The 12,686-nt window shown below is 45.0% G+C and overlaps 1 protein-coding gene across 2 annotated transcripts in view; it reads right to left on the bottom strand.

Moving 5' to 3' along the window:
* TRIM3 (tripartite motif containing 3) overlaps positions 1-12,686 on the bottom strand; it is a 288,298-nt gene that overhangs the window by 9,074 nt on the left and 266,538 nt on the right. The window contains exon 9 of one of the 2 annotated variants that reach the window (XM_086933707.1): positions 12,497-12,677. In XM_086933707.1, coding sequence (XP_086789833.1) covers positions 12,497-12,677 — 181 coding nt within the window. The remainder of the gene's footprint in view (positions 1-12,496; positions 12,678-12,686) is intronic. The other variant, XM_086933708.1, reaches the window with a different exon arrangement.

Below are 12,686 nucleotides of genomic sequence, written 5' to 3'. Positions count from 1 at the left end.
ATACAGCCATGACAGGAACCAAGAGGGCCTCCGTGAACTGGAGAAGCTCAGCCACTGAGGAAAGGCGTTGCAAGATCTCAGTCAAAATGTTAGACGTTGTCTCTGCAGAGGGCAGGTTTAGCTCCAAGGTTTCAAATGTTTTCTGTACGACAGTAGTGAATGCAGAAATTTCCTCAGAGGCAGGGCCAGAAAGGTAAGGGATATCTCTCTCTAGAAAAGCGTCCAGGCCACATGAATTTAGTTAAATTAAAAAATAAGCCACCTTCAGTTTGACAGTGGGGAAGGGTGTCATCAACTTGTATGTCAATTATCTTTATCATACACTGCAATCGTTTCTCCCCCATGTGGTGAAATATCTAAGCCCTTGGAAGATGCTCAGCATGAAGATCATTAAAGTTTGTCTTAACTTACATCTCACCACTCACGTCTTTTGACACCGATTCAAAAAGGATGTCTTGGTTGGCTCAGTGGGCAACTTCTGAGCCCACGCGGAGAGATGAAGCAATCAACCATAGACTGCCAGGCACACAGACAGGCTGGTTGCTTCCTTTTGGCACTCAAGGCTGTGGAGAAGCTGCACTGGGTGGCGTCACAGATGGTGCCGCCTGCATCAGGAGGCAAGCTGGAGCGCATTCTCCCTTGTGCAGTGGTGCATAATTGTCCTGAACAGATCCACATGGGGTGCTGGAAGGCCTCGACCTGCATAGGATCAGGCAACGAATCCAGGAATTCCAGTCTCAGATGTGCTGCTCTGACAAAGAGAAAGATTTTGGTGTCAGGGAATGCAGTGGGCACTTCAAAAGACCTTGATCAGGACTATATAGTCGAGGAAGATGAGGACTTCTCTTTCCTATGGAGCTTCTTCCATTTTTTTGTAATATCTTTGGGAGATCGTTCATTTACGAGAGACTTAACGGAGGGTGAAGAAAAATGCTTAAAAATTTCCCTGCATACCTTAGCCAGAAAAAGCTTGACCTTCCGCATCCTTCTTGCCTTTGTGTGCAAGGACGCACAAGAATCTCAGGCCACTGTGTGGTGTTCCGATCCGAGTCACCACATGCAGTTTTCACATGGATCCGAAAGGAACATCTTCACGTGGTATCTGGAACAAGGCTTGAACCTGAAACTTTTGGAGGAGGCATTTGACCTCATCACTGCTGGATTGCTGTGGAATTTCATCAGTAAAAGAGAGAGAGAGAGAACTGGACCATCATAGATTAGGTGCAGATAACCAGGAACTGATCCCAGCCAGGGGGTTGGCGCCCAAGTATGATAAAGCCGTGTCTGGCGGCAAGGGAATGCAGTTGCTGGAGAGACGTTTTTCAGAGCAGCCTGAAGCTTTGAGAGGTAATTCTTAAAGCAAGGAGTCTACAGGAAGATGCGGCCATCAGAATGGAATATGCTACTTACCAGTATGCATCTGTTCTTGGCATGTAGGGCTGCTGACATTCATATCTTGTGCATAGATCGCCGCCTAGTGTTGGGTCCGGATGATTGCACTTGTTGTCTTGGAAGAATATTCGAAGTATCAAGAGATAGGGGACTCCTCCCTTGGACTACAGTGCGCATGGGCATCCTCTCCATCCTCAGATTGTTTTTCGCCATTGTGGCAGAGATGGAGATAGCAAAGTAAGAGATGGCCATGCCAATGAGAATGCTGCAGCTGCTACAGGCACCGGGGAGGAGGGCGGGCGATATGAATGTCAGCAGCCCTACATGCCAAGAACAGATGCATACTGGTAAGTAGCATATTCCGTTCGAGGCATGTGGGCTGCTGAATTCATATCTTGTGCATAGACTGTATAGCAGTATCTCCTCTAGCGGTGGCTACCTGTGCCAGCTGCAGCAGTTTGAAAAAGAGTTTTGAGGATAGCCTGGCCTACAGCAGCTTGCTGTTTTGTTTGTACATCTACACAGTAGTGTTTTGTGAAAGTGTGTATGGTGGTCCATGTGGTTGCCTTACAGATGTCTTCAAGAGGAATATTTCCTAGGAAAGCCATGGATGCCCCCATTTTCCTAGTGGAGTGTGCTTTTGGGGGGACGGTTAAAGTGCGTTTTGCCTTTTGAAAGCATATCGGAATGCATTTAACTATCTGTCTGGCTATTCCTGATTTTGAAATTGGATTCCCCTTGTGTTGTGGTGCAAAGGCAACAAACAGTTGCTTTGCTTTCCAAAAGGATTTAGTTCTGTCCACATAGTAAAGTAGAGCTCTCTTTACGTCTAGTGTGTGCAGGGCTCTCCCAGCTACTGACTGTTGATTTTGAAAGAACACTGGCAGTTCTATTGGTTGGTTGATATGGAAATTGGACACAACCTTAGGCATGAATTTAGGGTTTGTTCTAAGAACCACCCTGTTGGCGTGTACCTGCATGAAAGGTTCTTGAATTGTTAGCGCTTGTAATTCACTCACTCTTCTGAGTGAGGTGATGGCCACTAGAAATGCAAGTTTCCACGTTAGGAATTGTAGTTCGCAAGAATGTAAAGGTTCAAAAGGAGGGCCCATGAGTCTGGTAAGCACTATATTGAGATTCCAGACTGGGGAAGGGGGTGCCTAGGAGGAATCACCCTTTTTAGACCCTCCATGAAAGCTTTGGTTGCTCGTATTCGAAACAGTGAAAGGTGTTGTCTGTTTTGAAGGTATGCTGCAATGGCAGCAAGGTGTAGCCGTATTGAAGAGTATGCTAAGTTACATCTTTGTAGGTGCAGCAGGTAACATATAATGTTCTGTATTGATGCGTCTAATGGATTGATTTGGTTATTGGTGCAGTAAATAACAAATCTTTTCTAGTTAGCTGCATAGCACGCTCTTGTGGTTGGTCTTCTTTCCTCCTTAATGATATTCATGCAATCTGGGGGCAAGTTAAGATATCCAAACTCTAAGACCTCAGGAGCCAGATCGCTAGGTTCATTTGGTTGGGATCTGGGTGTCTGATTTCGCCATGGTTCTGAGTTAGAAGATGAGGTGCAAGGTGCAGTCTTTGATGGGGAACTACTGAAAGTTCTAGGAACGTCGTGTACCACGGTTGCCTCGCCCATGTGGGAGCAACTAGGATTAGTGTGAGGGAGTGTTGCCGCAGTTTGTGTGCCACCAGTGGGATCAGTAGTGCTGGGGGAAAAGCGTACGCAAATCTGCCTGACCAGTTCATCCATATCGCATTGCCCTGTGACAATGGATGTGGGAACCTGGCGGCAAAGTATTGGCATTTGGAGTTTTCTTTTGTGGCGAACAGGTCTATTTCTGGGTGACCCCACTCCTCGAAGAATGGTTGGAGGACCTGGGGGTGAATCTCCCATTCGTGTAATTGCTGGCTGTGCTTGCTGAGCAGGTCGGCAACTTGATTGTCCTTCCCTGGAAAAAAAGGTTTTTTGGAATCGCCCACTTCCAGATGCTCTGTGCCAGATGGGACAGCTGTGGAGAGTGCGTTCCTCCCTGTTTCTGGATATAGTACATTGCGGTCATGTTGTCCGTCCGGATCAACACCGTCTTGCTGTACAAGTATTTCTGAAATGCTTTTAGGGCTAGGAATATCGCTAGCAACTCTAGTTGGTTGATATGCAGCCTTCTCTGCCTGTTTGTCCAGAGCCCCTGTACTGTTTATTGAAGCAGATGGGCTCCCCAGCCTGTCAGTGATGCGTCCGCTGTTCGTACTAGTTGTGGAACCGGCTCTTGGAACAGTCCCCCCTTGGAAAGGTTTTGTGGGTTCCACCACTGCAGAGAGTTGTGAGTGCGACTGTCTACCAACACTAGGTCTTTTAGTTGTCCTTGAGCCTGGTTCCATTGCCGTGCTAGGCATTCCTGTAATGGGCGCATTTGGATTCTGGCATGTCGGACAATGAATATGCAGGAGGCCATCAACTTGAGCTGGCAGAGAGTGTTGTGGCTGGAATTTGCGAATGAGTGTCTGCATACTGGCTTACCTTGCTGAGTTTGGATTCGCCTTTGCCACCGAGGTGTTTATGGTGGCTCCCAGGTACTGCTGTATGTGGGACGGTTGCAGATGTGATTTTGTGTAGTTGATTGAGAATCTTAAGCTGTGTAACAGCTGGATTGTTTGAGATGTGTGTGCTGCACATTGGTGGTACGATTTTGCTTGTATAAGCCAATCGTCCAGGTAAGGGTACACATGGACGTGCTGCCTCCTTAGATGTGCTGCCATGGTCGCTAAGCATTTTGTAAACACTCTTGGAGCCGTGGTAACCCCGAAGGGCAAAACCTTGAATTGGTAGTGTTGACTTCTATTGTGAACCTGAGGTATTTTCTGTGGGCTGGATGGATGGGTATGTGGAAATACGCATCCTTGAGGTCCAGTGTTGCTAGGAAATCCCCCTGTTGCAGCAACGGGAGCACTTGTTGTAATGTTATCATATGAAAGTGCTCCAATAGTATATATTGATTGAAGGGTATGAGGTCCAATATTGGTCTGAGAGAGCTGTTCTTCTTGGGAATAAGGAAATATAGGGAGTACACTCCCTTCCCTTGCTGTTGGAAAGGGACTTGCTCTATGGCCCCCTTTTCTAGCATGCAGTTCACCTCTTGTTGTAATAGGGTGATGTGTTCTCTGGACATTGGACGATGTCTTGGTAGTATGTTTGGTGGTGTAGAAGTCAGTTCTAGGCAGTAGCCAGACTGGATAATTTCTCTCACCCACCTGTCTGTGGTAATTGTGTTCCACAGTGGTAGGAATTGTTGGAGTCTGCCTCCGACCGGTGTTATGTGGTCTGGAGGAAGTGAAATAGAATCTCTGTTTTGAGGCAGTGGAGGCTCTGGTCTTATTGCCTCTACGTCCTCTTCCCTTGGTATTGTTACCTCTGTAACCTCCTCTGGTGGTGTTTTTAGTAAAGGAACTTTGTGCATTACCTTTATATGAGGCCGTTGTTTGTGAGGTATGAGGAGCGACGAAAGGAGCCCCTTTGTTGCTGAAATTGCAATACCCCCATAGATTTTGCTGTCTGTGTCCTTTTTCATTTTATCCAAAATGGTGTCGACAGCAGGGCCAAACAAAGTTCTGATTAACAGGTGGTTAAGGATAGTGGACTATACCTCATTTTTGAAACCAGAAATACGCAGCCATGCATGTCTGCGGAGTAGAACGCTAGTGTTGATTGACCTAGCTGCAGTGTCTGCTGCGTCAAGCGCGCATTTGATGGAGGCGTTTGTTATGAATTTTCCCTCCTGTATGAGATCTTGGGCTTGTGCTTTGAAAGGCTCAGGTAGGTGTTGCATTAGGCTCTCTAGCTGGTCGTAACGCGCCCTGTCGTACCGAGCCAGTAGAGCTTGTGTATTAGCTATCCTCCACGAGTTGGAGGCTTGTGCCGCTACTCTTTTCCCTGATGCCTCTAGTATTTTTTACTCTTTGTCCGGGGGAGATGCCTCCCCGGTTGTTTGGGAGTTGGCTCTTTTACGTGCGTTGGCCACTACCAGTGAATCAAGTGGTAACTGCCCTTTGATGTAAGTAGGGTCTGTAGGGGCTGCCCTATACTTTTTTCTATTCTGGGGTTGATTACCCGTGCCCTGGCTGTGTCCTTAAATATGTCAGGTGCATGGTTCAGAACTCCCTTTAACATGGGAAGTGTTTTGACACTTTTTTCTGATGTAGGGAAGGTGTCAAACAAGAAATCTTCTTCAACGGGGTCGTTATGCATATCCACGTTGTGGAACTTTGCAGCCCTGTCTATGAGCTGATTAAAAACTACGGTGTCATCAGTAGGAGACAGCTTAGTAGGATAAGAGGACATGTCAGGGATTGGATGGGTGTTGTAAGGGTCAGTTGGCTCTTCCCATGGTTCCTGTGGTTCAGTGTCCTGTGGGAAGTCATATTGAGGCTGTGGCTCATCCCCTGTGTTAGACAGGAAAAAGAGAGAGTTTTCCCTAATCAACCCAGAAAGGACTGGGAAATATCGTGACAAAAACAAGAATCCTTTCTGTGTATTCTAACTCAGATCTCAAGTGTAACTTGTAAATAATGACACCTTTCTTGAAAACTATTCTATCCCCAACTACTCATATACTCGTACATAAATCAAATCATAACATAAAATATATCAAAACAGTATTTATTAAAAAATGACTTAATATAAACAATTTCTTACACATGTATTCATAAGTCACAATAAATGATACTCGGTACATAAATATACAATAATCAATTAAAAAGCCAGTTTTGTCTCTTACACATGTATTCGTAAGTCACAATAAATGATACTCGGTACATAAATATACAATAATCAATTAAAAAGCCAGTTTTGTCGACGCGTTTCGGTGCTTCGATGAATAGGACACCTTCCTCAGGACTATATTAAAAACATCTTCATTCTAAAAAAATATATAACATTTATTAGTATACAGTATATGGGGATTTTTAAGTTTTTTTACAAAAAGTTTTTCAAGGCTCATACGGTGTCAAGAACACGAGTAGTCAATTCATCTTACATTTATAGCAATTTTAAATTTGCTGTACCAGTCTTGATCCGTGAGTTGAGGTAACCTTAGATAATCTCCTGCAACTCTGCTTTACCATCAACGGATCTGTATATACAATAATATCATTTTAGAATCCTAGTACATCAATTACCGGAATGTATTTATTTACATCAGGACAACGAAAGTGTCTCGCTTACTTTGTGTTTTTTATAAGGCCATGCGAGTCATTGGATAAGCTCCACAAAGCTTTATGTTAATACTTTATGCCAGTTGTAACCACCTTTCCATTCCTTAATTCATGTGGGGTTTGTTGCGGTCGTCTTTCCTCTTTTTAATTTGAGGTGATCCTTACCATCTGGATAAACAGTAAGAAGAGTTTTATTCATTATGGGCGCTGTGTATGGATTAATCACATACATATATCCGGCTAAATTTAGTGCTAGAGCTTTTATTGATTTATTTAAGAGAAGAAGGGAGACGCCCTTTATCTTCCCATTTCTTGTCACCTAATATTATAAGAAGAAGTGTTCGAGTGAGCCAACAGTAATCGTGAGGGCACGCTTTAATTCTAATCAGCATGCCCTCAGCCTAAAACGAAATAAATACTATGTAAACAGAGGATGTACCTAAATATAATATTAGGTGACAAGAAATGGGAAGATAAAGGGCGTGGAAAGGAATGGAAAGGTGGTTACAACTGGCATAAAGTATTAACATAAAGCTTCGTGGAGTTTATCCAATGACTCGCATGGCCTTATAAAAAACACAAAGTAAGCGAGACACTTTCGTTGTCCTGATGTAAATAAATACATTCCGGTAATTGATGTACTAGGATTCTAAAATGATATTATTGTATATACAGATCCGTTGATGGTAAAGCAGAGTTGCAGGAGATTATCTAAAGTTTTTATAACAAACAGCTGGAGGAGTACCACCCGATGAGGGAAGTGAAGGCTCTTATCCTGACAAGGAAACACTGTTCCTTTGTTAGTAAACCCCTCACTCACCACCTAGTGGTGACTTGCTTCATCATCGGGGCCCACCCAAGTGGCCTAGCGTCACTTGGGTGTGCTTCAACACCTGGGTTACAGTGGAGCAGGTAGTGAAGTGTGGGGTGCAAAAAAACAGTGTGAGTGTTAAAATTGTCCTGGTTAGTACTTCAATATTAGCTTTAATAAAAAGGTAACTGGACAAAATTAAAACGTATGGTGAGATACTGGCAGGGGAGTTACGACCTGTGTATCTCTGCTATGTGTTGGTCGACATGTTTCTACCATAAGGGGTAATCCCCGGTATTCCTCAGGACCAAAACAAGGAAGTGGGAGGTGTGGGTCCCCTAAAAGACGCACCCTGTCCTAAATCCTTGGTCTTCCAGAAGATAAAACTGTATCTCTGGGAAGTCACTCCTAAGGTATAGGAGATGAACAAAAAACCTATGGAAGGAAAAGAAGTAAAGGAAGTGATTACTATCCTGTTACGAAGTGCAGTGATTAGGTGAAAAAACGTCGTGCAGTTGTCCTTTCGTTCCACAGTGGTGAATGGAAAAGGTGCCTTCTGAAGTAGAGGGCGTGTCTACTTATGGGGTGGGAGCGTGCTCTTTTTGTGAGAGTGTACGCTGCGGCATGGTATACCTAGGGAAGAGTCTACAGATGAAACTTAGGTATCCTTGGTGTGTGCCTGGATCAGCATGCTTTTACATGGAAGAATAAAGAGCAGTGCTCATATCTTTAACAGCGTGAATTGCACTACGCCTAAAAAAACCATACATTGAGTTATGGGCTCAAAAATATCCAACTGAGGATTCGTGATGTGTACAAAGACATACAAGACTCACACAAACATATAACATTGAGAGAGACACGGAGCAGGACTCGACAGAGTCAGGGCTTACTAGAGTAATACTCGTGTTGGGCTTCATCGAGCACGGGGTAGGCGCTTCACTCCTGTCAACATATTCTATATGGAAAGGTATGTTTTAGGTTAATATCGACAAAGGAAGCTCTTATGGGTGTGGGCTGGGGCGTTCAGGAATTGAGATCTCCCCCAGGGAAGGGAAAATCTACTTACAGTTCGTAGTGAAGAGGAAAGGCTTGTAGCCTACATCTACTTTCCGCCGCTCGGTTAGAATGAGTGGGCGTGCGCGGAGTAGATATCTCTGAGAAACCCGCTTCCGGGGTATGTCACGTGGACACTACGGAGGCCCGTGGGCAGGTTGGTTGGCTAGGTGATAGTGGGACGCTGCGCATGCGTAATGGCTTGAGGGCTGCGCATGCGCCTAGTAGTAGCAAGGGAAGTTCAGTGGTGGGGAATGCGCTTTGAAACCAAGGAGGTTATCTAAAGTTACCTCAACTCCCGGATCAAGACTGGTACAGCAAATTTAAAATTGCTATAAATGTAAGATGAATTGACTACTTGTGTTCTTGACACCGTATGAGCCTTGAAAAACTTTTTGTAAAAAAACCGTAAAAATCCCCATATACTGTATACTAATAAATGTTATATGTTTTTTTAGAATGAAGATGTTTTTAATATAGTCCTGAGGAAGGTGTCCTATTCATCGAAGCACCGAAACGCGTCGACAAAACTGGCTTTTTAATTGATTATTGTATATTTATGTACCGAGTATCATTTATTGTGACTTATGAATACATGTGTAAGAGACAAAACTGGCTTTTTAATTGATTATTTTATATTTATGTACCGAGTATCATTTATTGTGACTTATGAATACACGTGTAAGAAATTGTTTATATTAAGTCATTTTTTAATACATACTGTTTTGATATATTTTATGTTATGATTTGATTTATGTACGAGTATATGAGTAGTTGGGGATAGAATAGTTTTCAAGAAAGGTGTCATTATTTACAAGTTACACTTGAGATCTAAGTTAGAATACACAGAAAGGAATCTTGTTTTTGTCATCCCCTGTGTTATCCTAGTCGTCCCCGTGATGGGAGGGAGAGTAAGGAACATAAGGATTGAAAGGAGTAGTAGGTATGATAGGTTGAAAAGGAATGAAGGGTCTAGAACGAAAAGTTCCAAAGTCCTTTTCCTTTAGTGGAATGGGGGACTGAGGTTCAAAGTCCAAAGGCCTCTTTTTCCTATGCAGGATGGTAACTTTACCAGTCTGTGGGTCAATAACATTTTTTGCTTGGTCGTTAGAGGGATCTGGGTGGAAGGGTTCTTCCTCAACAGTCCTGGGTTGAGTCTTAGGCCTTGGTTTGTAGACTACTTTAGGTTTAGGAAGCGACTTTTTCGGCTCTGGACTTTTTTTCCGGGTCAACTGTGTCTTTCGGGTCGACGCGTTTTTTGTGCTCCGTAGGCTTCTTCGGAGAAGTGTTGTCTCCCGAGTCGATGTTTTTGTTGGGATCGACTGGAGTCTTTTGTTTTTTCGGCTGAGTGTCCTTTCCGGAGTCGATTGTCTTTTTTGGATCGACTGGTGTCTTCGGATCCGGTGTTTTGGTTCCGAGAGGACGTTCAGGTTTGGACGCGTGCTTCGGTACGGCGCCTTTTGTCGGGTCGACGTTTTTCGGTGCCGAAGGCTCGTTTGGGTCGGCGACCTTCTTTGGTTCGGCGCCCTTGGGTTGTGTGGCCTTGTTCGGGTCGACAACCAGTTTTGGGTCGACAATTTTGGGCTGCACGGCCTTCTTGGGGTCGACAGTCTTTTTCGGCTCGACGCTCTTTGGCTGTACGTCCGCTTTCTGATAGACGCCCTTCGGGTCGGCGACCTTCTTTGGCTCTGGAACCTTCTTCGGAACGATGTTACTGGGCCCTGGGGTTTCCGAAGGTTTCGGTTTCGGAGCCAAACCAGATGGCGGGGCAATCGAAAATTTTTTATGATCTTGGCTAAGGCCTTTTGGCGATGCCTTAACCGGAGCCGTTGTTATTGGGGTAGATGGTGTCGGGGGTAGGGTACTCACGATTTGCCCGGTGGTATCTCTTCATCGGAGTCCGAGTAGTACTCTACGGTGACGATCTTTAGGTCCGAGTCCGGCGCCTCTTGTAGTTCCTGGTCGTCATCGAAGATGTTGTCCGGGTCCGGTGCCTGTCGCTGCATTTCTTGCCTGGCTGCACGTCGGTTCCGAATAGTTTTCTTGGATCGAAACTGTGCACAGGCTGGACAGCTTTCCTCTTTATGGTCTGGGGAAAGGCACTTGTTGCATACTGAATGCTTATCAGTATGTGGGAACTTTGCGTGGCATTGCGGGCACCTTTTAAACGGGCTTCTTTCCATCATTGGTCGGCTCACGTGGCGTTGAAAAGGCTCAACTGCCCGCGTTGACGACCGCTTGGAGATGGAAGGTTGGATTGAGTAGAGAGGTACCGATCGAGAACAATACCGTCAAATCGAAGGCCTTTTGGCCTTTATAAAAGTTTTGTTTTCGCTTCCGAAGTTGGAGTATAGGAGTTTGCATCCGAACCCAATGGCGGAAAAAAACAATCTGAGGATGGAGAGGATGCCCATGCGCACTGTAGTCCAAGGGAGGAGTCAACTATCTTGTGATACTTCGAAGACTCTTCCAAGACAACAAGTGCAATCATCCGGACCCAACACTAGGCGGCGATCTATGCACAAGATATGAATTCAGCAGCCCACATGCCTCAAACACAATATTATTCTTCCAACACAACTACATCATGACTTATTACCTAAGAAGAAATAGCTGGTTCGGTTCCACTATTGGTGACTTTAGAACACTATAGCAATAGAGCTTCCTGTAACAACCCAACATAGCTATATACCACCGCAGACGTTGGCTGCCACGATACCCCACCACCATATAACACTATTGACGAAACTGCATGTTACACTAGACCATCACCATGTAAATCAACCACCTGCCATACCACACCACAATTACCTAATACTGATGACAGTTACTGCTAGCATACCCCAACACTATATAACATGTCAGCACAATCACTGATTACACACACCATCAAAGATAATTTCTAAAGTCCAACACATGACACCACCACCAACGACCCTACGCACCTCCACAGAATACTGCTGAAAATGCCATCTACCCCACTGTGATAAAACACCACCCACAACAGCTACACTCTTCCCTTAATACACTGATCAAATGCCACATCCTACATTCTCTTTTCAACAAATAGCACTGACAAAACATCAAGCAGCTGCACTCATCTCAATAAAAACCACTGAACCCTCAAATCTTCCAGTATGTGCAACGGCTCACGACTATACACCTGCAAGCCATCCACCAGCTGCCTTCGCATCTCAATTGATCTTTGGCATCCCACCCACATCTAATGCTTCCAGTATGTATCTCTGCCCGCCTTTGTCAACATGTGACACAAAGGGCACCGCCGCCACCCTACCCAAGCATCACATAACACAACCGTCACATCCACCAGCTACAATCCATCTTTAAGAAGCTGCACTGGCTTCAAGCCCACCAGCTGCACACAACCATTCTTAAAGCAACTATAACCGCAGTAAAATCCCTGATTGGAAATGTGCTCTAGGAATATGAGACCACCCCACCCCATCAAGTGTTTCCAAGTAAAGCTGCTGAAGGTCTCATTTTTAAGAAAGAAGTTAAAAAACATGGAAAGCATGTGATCAAAAAGTAAACAGTATCTGTCACTGACTAAAACAGAACAAAATGGTGAAAAAACTGAAATATGATCAACTAAAAGGCAAAATAATCTTTAATGAGTGGAATAAGGGGGAGCCACAAGACTGAAGCTTAGGTTGTAGGGGACTCGATATGGGGCTCTTCCCACATTCAATGCTTGTTTGTCTGGGATGGGAAGGAGCCAGATATGCAAAATAGCCGCACAAGAAAAATGTAAGGCTGAAGAACAGGGGGGCATCTTCTCCTTGTGGTCAGCAGAGGAGGGTGGAGCACCTACCTGTGTGCATAGGAAGGAGTAGATCACCTCATTTATAGGAAAGGACTGAGAAGGGCAGGGTAACAAAAGGGCAAAGAACGCTGGCCCATCATGCATTGGGCAGGGCACCCGCAAGCACAAGGAGCCAAAGAAGATGAAGCAAAACCACATGCGGAAAAATAAAATGAGAAGAACTCTCTGTCTATTACCATCAAGTGTACCTGCAAACTGCCTGTCCGCAGTGCCCCGGCTCCCAAACTTGGTCACCAGCTTCCCGTTGGACTGGAAGATGAAGACACAGCAGGCCTTGTTGTCCACCACAATGATGTGTCCGTTCCGGTCCACCGCCACACCTTTGGGGCCCATCAGCCGCCCGGCACCAATCTTATTCTAGGGAGG

This window comes from Lissotriton vulgaris, chromosome 8 (genome assembly GCF_964263255.1).
Source record: "Lissotriton vulgaris chromosome 8, aLisVul1.2, whole genome shotgun sequence".
Taxonomy (NCBI): Eukaryota; Metazoa; Chordata; class Amphibia; order Caudata; family Salamandridae; genus Lissotriton; species Lissotriton vulgaris.
This window is presented reverse-complemented; position numbering and strand designations above follow the sequence as displayed.